Source organism: Camelina sativa, chromosome 12, assembly GCF_000633955.1.
Source record: "Camelina sativa cultivar DH55 chromosome 12, Cs, whole genome shotgun sequence".
NCBI lineage: Eukaryota > Viridiplantae > Streptophyta > Magnoliopsida > Brassicales > Brassicaceae > Camelina > Camelina sativa.
Window position 1 is genome coordinate 130886 of NC_025696.1, and position 8096 is coordinate 138981.

Below are 8096 nucleotides of genomic sequence, written 5' to 3' on the forward strand. Positions count from 1 at the left end.
TTTTTTTTTTTTTTTTTTTTTTTTTTTTTTGTTTAATTATCAAAAACCAAAAGCAATCATCATCACATCCACTTCCTTCCTTCCTTCTTCTTACTTTTCTTCTTTGCCCAAACAAACAAATGTTGTGGATTCTTTGAAGCCGTTAAGATTCAGATCTCTCTCTCTCTCTCTCTGCTGCCCTGATAGAAGGAAGAAGAAGAAAGAAAAATGGGGAGTCTATCTTCTGAGGAAGACGACGACGGCTCTTCTTCCGAGAGATGCGGTAGCTACAGTCCCAGCGCCGACATTAGCGAGTCCGAGACTTGCAGCAACGCCGACGCTCCCTCCTCCATTGCCTCTTCTCCCCACGCCTCACGAGGTTTTTACTTCCCCGCCCCTGTTATGCTTCCTGTCATCGGCGGCAAAGATGTCCTCTGGGATGACAACAAACCCGACTCCCACCATTTATCCGGTAACTTAACTTTCCCTTCGCCGCCCGCCATTGCTGCTTTGCTTGCTACTACGAGTTTTTGATATATGAGAATTTGGAGATTTGCTCTTTGATGATTTTTTTTTCAGAAATTGAGATGATGAAAGAGAGATTTGCCAAGCTACTTCTCGGTGAAGACATGTCTGGTGGCGGTAAAGGGGTTTCTACGGCTCTTGCTATCTCCAACGCCATCACCAACCTCTCTGGTTTGTTTATTATACCCATCTCAATCTCCATTGTGTGTACTGTGTGTGTGTTGCTAGCCTAGGGCTCTCGTTTTCCTACAGTATGTTAAGTAAGGCTCTGGATTGGATTTTTTCAACTACAGCTACTGTGTTTGGCGAGCTCTGGAGGCTTGAGCCCCTTCCTCCTCCCAAGAAGGCCATGTGGCGCAGAGAACTCGACTGGCTCCTCTGCGTTAGCGATTCCATCGTTGAGCTCATTCCTTCCATCCAGCATTTCCCTGGAGGCGGTACTTATGAGATCATGGAGACTCGCCCTCGTTCTGATCTCTACGCCAATCTCCCTGCTCTCAAGAAGCTCGACGCCATGTTGATCGACATGCTTGACTCTTTCTCCCACACCGACTTCTCCTATACCGATCGCGGTATTGTTCTTGGAGATTGTGACTACGACTCTCCTGCTTCCTCCTCTGGCCGCCCTTCCGTTAGGCAGGAGGACAAGTGGTGGCTCCCTTGCCCCAAGGTTCCCCCTAACGGCTTGTCACTAGACACTAGGAAGAAACTTCAGCAGTGCCGCGACTTTGCTAACCAGATTCTCAAGGCTGCTTTGGCTATTAACAGCGGTGTGCTCGCCGAAATGGAGATACCTCTCCCTTACTTGGACTCACTCCCCAAGGTATGCTGGCTCAATCAAGCTTTACCTTTGTTATTGCCGTTGGCTTTTCATTGAGGATCTAATTCTATTCTTTCTTTGCAGAGCGGGAAAGAATGCCTTGGAGAGATCATCTACCAGTACTTAACTGCAAACAAGTTCTCACCCGAGTGTCTCCTAGACTGTCTTGATCTGTCGTCGGAGCATCAGACCCTCGAAATCGCCAACCGGATTGAGGCGGCTGTCCACGTTTGGAGACAGAAGAGTGGGAGGAAGCACAAGAAGCAGGCAAAGCTTAAGCTGTCCTCATGGGGTGGCAAGGTTAAAGGCCTTGTAAATGACACCGAAAGAAATGATTTCCTTGTGCAGAGAGCCGAGACCCTCTTGCAGAGTCTGAGGATCCGTTTCCCTGGTCTTCCCCAGACAACGCTGGACATGAACAAGATTCAGTATAACAAGGTATAACAATATATATATATATAAGGAGGGAGTGTGATTGCAGCATGAAACGATGCTCAAACAAGTTTGTAATTGCAGGATGTAGGGCAATCAATTCTAGAGAGTTACTCGAGGGTGTTGGAGAGCATGGCCTTCAACATCACGGCCAGAATAGATGATGTGCTTTATGTTGATGATGCCACGAGAAGATCCATATCGGGCACGGAACCACCGCAGTCACTATTCAGCAATGCACAGAAAGGTTTCTCTGTGCCAAGCTCACCCTATGGATCCCCATTTGCAACGCCATCACTAAGTGTAGCATCTAGGAGCCCGAGGAGAGCACCGCCGCTGTACACAGTGAAGAGGAATGGGACGACGAGAGAGAAGGGAGTGTTGGGGGAAACAGAGAAAGCATGGTCGTATGCAGGGAATTTGAGTTCAAGAAGAGTAACGGGAGTGACGCCGGAAAGAGATTAAGGTTTGGAAATAGAAGAAGAAGAATGTAAATCGATCGATGATGGTTGTAGAATGTAGTGGTTGTTTTTGTCTGACAGAGAGACTACGAGGAAGAGAGTATGGTTAATAGGCAACAACAATGTTTTATCTTTTCTTTATAATGTGGAGTATAATTAATAATGTATGGGGGAATGTTGTTAACACTTAACAGAAGAGAGAGAGGAAACACACAAGTAGTCCCTTCCTTAGCTCTCGTTAAGACTGATTCTTCTGGTCAAGTCCTAGAGAAGAACTTGATGATGCACATCACATATGTCTCTCATCATTAATCATAAAGAAACAAACTCTCCAACATACAACGCTACAGTTAATTGCATAGGATAGGAGGATTTAGAGTTGTTGATGTTCGAATATTTTTACTTGTTGTATATTAATTTCTGTTTTAAAATAAAAAAGGTTAGAAAGGGTATTTTACACTTTTTCTTAGTTTTCCTAGACGCAGTCAAACCAGTGTTCAAAAAAGCGGTCTAGACGGTCGCCTAGGCGCCGTCTAGGCGCTAGACGCTCAACCGACGCCTAGACGACCGCCTAAACCGCCTAAAATCACATATATTTCGATTTAATATATTTTCTAATTTTTAACTATATATAATTAAAATTTAAAATTTTACATTCATATACATAATTACAAATCTTTATATGTTGTTGATATCAATTAAAAACTACATTTTTTCCTAAGTTTTGTTTATGGTTTATTACTTTTATTTATCTAATATATATTTTTGTCTACAATATTATATATATAATCTTCTACGTTGAAAACGCCTAAACCGCCTAAAATCGCCTAGCCTCCGATTAAGCGTTCTAGGCGCTAGGCGTTGGGTCACCGCCCAATTACCGCCTAGCACTTTCTTCAACATTGAGTCAAACACATAAATAAATTAAGCAGAGGGAAGAAGAAGAAGAAGTGTAGAGGATCCTAGAGGGTTTAGACTTTAGACAGTGATGGAGCAGAGTAGCGGGAGACTGAATCCGAAAGAGGCGAACGTCTTGTCGAGCCTTGTCGGGAGCATCGTGGAGAAAGGTATATCGGAGACTACGCCTCCAAATAAGCCGCTTCCCCCGAGACCCTCCCTTCTTTCCTTCCCCGTCGCTCGTCATCGTTCTCACGGACCCGTAAGCCTAATCGAAATCCACTCCTAGGGCTTTTCTCAGTCACTTTGCTTTGCCTTCTTCTAGATTTTTATTAGGATTTATTTTCTTCTACTGTTTAATTTAGTACTTAGATTCCCACCAACTTGTTTACCCTAATCCCTGACCAATTGGCTTTTTCTAAAAATTCAGCTTTTTGTTTCTATCTCATTAGATTTTTTTCCTCATGTTTTGATTTTCGTAGCATTGGGCTCCTCCTGTGGCACAACCTAATGACGATGAGGAAGAAGAAGAAGAAGAAGAACGTTTCATGAATGCAGACTCCTTTTCTGCTTTTGCTAAACCGCTTCAAAGAAAGGAGAAGAAACACATGGAGCTCAGTAGGTGGAAAGATATGGTCTCTGGGGATGATTCTGCATCCACATCTCGCCCTACGTATTCTAGGAATGTTAACATCATTGAGACTAAGTCTCTCTCTCTTGCTCCTCCCCCCGACGACTTGGCCACTAACACTTCACTGGCTAAACCTGCTCAGAGAGACTTTGTTTCTCAGAGACCACCCTCTATTGAGGAAAGGGTTTCGTTCGGCGCTTCTCCTCCCTTATCTGTTTCGAATGGACGACTTGGGGCTAGACAGGCGTCTTCATCTCTTGAGAGTGATATTGATGTAGAGAACCATGCAAGGTTGCAGTCTATGTCACCCGACGAGATTGCAGAAGCACAGGCTGAGTTATTGGACAAGATGGATCCTGCATTACTCAGCATTTTGAAGAAACGAGGTGAGGATAAATTGAAGAAGCGAAAGCATTCACTGCCTGGAGTTTCTGCTGCCGAAGAGGCAACAAAGAATTCAAGAACTGAGGGTCACTTTGTTCACTCACGACAGGGCCAGGCTGTTACTCCATCTACCTCTGTAGTTATGCCAATACCAAATGAAAAAGGTGTGGTGCAAAAGTCAGCGTTACCCCAAGGATTCTTGTGGGATACATGGACTGAGAGGGTTGAGGCTGCCAGGGACTTGAGATTTTCTTTTGACGGTTCTGTTGTTGAGGATGATGTTGTCTCAGCAGCTGAAACTGGTGAGTAGAGAACAATTCAACTGAAACTCATTTCAATCTTAGGGTGCTTACACGTTGAATGTACAGGTGAAAAGTTGTCTGGGGTTGGATCTGCTGCTGAACGTGACTTCTTGAGAACTGAGGGGGACCCTGGTGCAGCTGGGTACACCATCAAAGAAGCTATTGCTCTTGCACGGAGTGTGGTATGATTTCCCCACATTTTAGTTCTGATGATAAAGAATGGTTATATTCTTTTTTGCCTCCATTAAATCTGTGGGACTTCGGTTTTTTGGTTATTACTGCTCCTTGATTTGTATGCATTATTGATATGTCAGATTCCGGGGCAAAGATGCCTTGCTTTGCATCTGCTTGCATCTGTACTCGACAAAGCTTTGAACAAACTTTGCCAGAGCAGAATCGGCTTTACAAGGGAGGAAAAAGATAAATCCACTGATTGGGAAGCCATCTGGGCTTATGCCCTTGGACCAGAACCTGAGCTTGTCTTAGCATTGAGGTAATTACTTGATGGGTGTAATGTGAGACTTATTCGTGAAGTTACTACTCATATATCATAGATTTTTTGTTCTTATCAATATTAGTTTCTTTTTTTATTCTTTAGGATGGCTCTTGATGACAATCATACCTCTGTTGTTCTAGCATGTGTAAAAGTGATTCAGTGTCTACTGAGCTGTTCTCTTAACGAGAACTTCTTTGATATTTTGGAGGTATAGTTGATTTTTTTTCACTACAGAGATGTTATAGTCCTCAAAGAACTTGATTCTATATGTTCAAACTGATAAATTCCATTTCTGTTTCCAGAACATGGGACCACACGGGAGGGACATCTTTACGGCGCCGGTGTTTAGGAGTAAGCCAGAAATTGATCTTGGCTTCCTCCGTGGTTGCTACTGGAAGTACAGCGCTAAACCCTCCAATATTGTTCCTTTCCGTCAAGAGATCATGGATGACGGGACAGAAGATACAGAAACTATTCAGAAAGATGTTTTTGTAGCCGGACAAGATGTTGCTGCTGGTCTTGTCAGAATGGATATCCTTCCAAGAATTTATCACCTTCTGGAGGTGAGATCACTATCTGTGCGTAAACTCAGCAAGGAAAACATTCTGGTTGTGTTGCTTTACCAGTTGCTTACTTTTCTAGGATTTGTTTTTTTTTTATGTTCATCATTACAGACAGAACCAACAGCAGCCCTTGAGGACAGCATAATTTCTGTTACTATTGCGATAGCAAGGCATTCTCCAAAATGCACAACTGCAATCTTGAAGTATCCCAAATTTGTGCAAACAGTTGTAAAAAGATTCAAATTGAACAAAAGAATGGACATTCTTCCTTCTCAGATCAATTCTGTCCGCCTCTTAAAGGTAATATGGCTCTGCTACTCTGCTCATACAAAATTATCTTGGGGCTCGTCTTTGATGTTTTTTGACAGAACCTGATTATAAAAGTTTGTTAAGCTATCAATCCTCAGAGCTATTATATAACCTTCGTTTTTCTTTCTCTCTATTTAATTTCACTAAGGTGTTGGCCCGGTATGATCAAAGTACTTGCATGGAATTTGTGAAGAACGGGACTTTCAACGCCGTCACGTGGCATTTGTTTCAGTTCACCTCCTCTCTTGACTCATGGATGAAGCTAGGGAAGCAGAACTGCAAGCTTTCATCTACTTTGATGGTTGAACAGCTCCGGTTTTGGAGGGTCTGTATCCACAGTGGCTGTTGCGTATCTCGCTTCCCAGAGCTCTTCCCAGCTCTGTGTCTGTGGTTGACTTGTCCATCATTCGAAAAGCTCAGGGAGACAAATCTCATCAGCGAGTTTACTTCTGTGTCCAAGGAGGCCTACCTGGTCCTTGAGGCTTTTGCCGAGACACTTCCAAATATGTACTCACAAAACCTTCCGCGGAACAAATCTTTGACTTGGGACTGGAGTTATGTTAGCCCTATGATTGATTTAGCACTAAGCTGGGTATCATTGGCCCCTCAATTACTCGACTGGGAGAAAGGAATCGAACATGTTTCTGCGTCCACTAAGTCTCTGTTGTGGTTGTATTCGGGTGTCATGCGTACAATTTCTAAAGTCCTTGAAAGAATCTCTGCCGATGGAGAGGAAGAACCTCTACCATGGCTGCCGGAGTTTGTTCCAAAGATTGGCCTTGCCATCATCAAGCACAAGCTTCTTAGTTTTTCCGTTGCAGAAGTAAGTAGATGTAGAGAAGACTCTTCCAGGTGTTCTTCTTTCATGGATTTTTTGTGTCTTCTAAGAGAAAGATCACAAAATGATGAACTAGCATTAGCTTCTGTGAGTTGTCTTCATGGGTTAACGCGGACTATCGTTTCCATCCAAACTCTGATAGAATCTGCTAGATCTAAGATGACAACTCCTCATCAGGGATACACTTCCACTAGAGATGAATTTGTTCTTGCAAAAGGAATACTGGCAGAGTCTCTGGCTGACCTAACATCTGTGTCAAGCTCTTTTAGAGATTCTGTTTCATCAGAATGGCCCATCATGCAATCCATTGAGCTGCATAAACGAGGTGGACTGGCCCCTGGGGTGGGACTTGGTTGGGGAGCTAGCGGTGGTGGGTTTTGGTCAACTAAAGTTCTGTTGGCACAGGCTGATGCCGGTCTTCTGAGTCTTTTTCTTAACATCTCTCAGATTGACGCGCATAATGATCAGGGATCTGTTGGCTTGATGGATAATCTGAACTCCACTTTAGCTATGTGCTTGATTGCAGGTCCAAGGGATCATTTACTTGTGGAAAGAGCCTTCGACTATGTCCTTAGACCACATGCTTTAGAACACCTGGCCTGCTGTATCAAGTCAAAGAAGAAAACCATATCGTTTGAATGGGATTGCAGCGAAGAGGATTATCATCGTATGAGCAGTATGCTTGCTTCTCACTTCAGAGATAGATGGTTACAGCCAAAGGAAAAATCTAAAGCCGAGAAAGGAGCCAGTGAGGTAAAGAAGGACACAGTTGGACTGGAGACGATTCATGAGGACGGTGAAATGCCAAATTGTTCGACACAGGATAAAAAAGTAGACTCCTCGATCACAGAGTGGGCTCACCAGAGAATGCCCCTACCTCCGCACTGGTTTCTCAGCGCCATTTCAGCAGTCCACAGTGGTAAAACCTCAACAGGGCCACCAGATTCCACAGAGTTGCTTGAAGTCGCGAAATCTGGAGTTTTCTTTCTTGCAGGACTTGAGTCTGGTTTTGGATCGGTTCCGTCTCCTGTTTTGAGTGTGCCATTGGTTTGGAAGTTTCACGCTTTGTCTACCGTGTTGCTTGTTGGAATGGACATCATCAAAGACAAGAACACTAGGAACTTGTACAATTTTCTGCAGGAGCTCTACGGGCAGTATCTTGATGAAGCGAGACTAAACCACCGTGACATTGAGCTCTTGATGTTCAAGTCAGACATTCACGAGAACTACTCTACTTTTCTGGAGATGGTCGTGGAGCAGTATGCTGCGGTGTCATATGGTGATGAACTGTTTGGCCGACAGGTATCGATTTACTTGCATCAATGTGTGGAATCCTCAGTTCGACTATCAGCATGGACTGTGCTCTCCAATGCCAGTGTTCTTCAGCTTCTGCCAAGTCTAGACAAATGCTTGGGAGAAGCAGATGGTTACCTTGAACCGGTTGAGGTAATTTGCCCCC

General features: G+C 43.8%; 2 protein-coding genes across 4 annotated transcripts in view; both read left to right on the top strand.

The window, feature by feature from the left end:
- LOC104729150 (rop guanine nucleotide exchange factor 1) lies at positions 55-2465 on the top strand. Its single transcript, XM_010448047.2, has 5 exons — positions 55-451; positions 559-675; positions 798-1327; positions 1409-1762; positions 1841-2465. The coding sequence occupies exons 1-5, from the start codon at positions 208-210 to the stop codon at positions 2219-2221; spliced, it is 1626 nt and encodes a 541-aa protein (XP_010446349.1). The 5' UTR covers positions 55-207; the 3' UTR covers positions 2222-2465.
- LOC104729152 (transcriptional elongation regulator MINIYO) overlaps positions 3105-8096 on the top strand; it is a 6913-nt gene continuing 1921 nt past the window's right edge. The window contains exons 1-8 of one of the 3 annotated variants that reach the window (XM_010448051.2): positions 3105-3376; positions 3597-4431; positions 4498-4613; positions 4746-4924; positions 5030-5135; positions 5230-5490; positions 5602-5790; positions 5948-8083. In XM_010448051.2, the coding sequence (XP_010446353.1) occupies positions 3206-3376; positions 3597-4431; positions 4498-4613; positions 4746-4924; positions 5030-5135; positions 5230-5490; positions 5602-5790; positions 5948-8083 (3993 nt within the window). In that variant the 5' untranslated portion in view covers positions 3105-3205. The remainder of the gene's footprint in view (positions 3377-3596; positions 4432-4497; positions 4614-4745; positions 4925-5029; positions 5136-5229; positions 5491-5601; positions 5791-5947; positions 8084-8096) is intronic. The other 2 variants (XM_010448050.2, XM_010448049.2) reach the window with 2 other exon arrangements.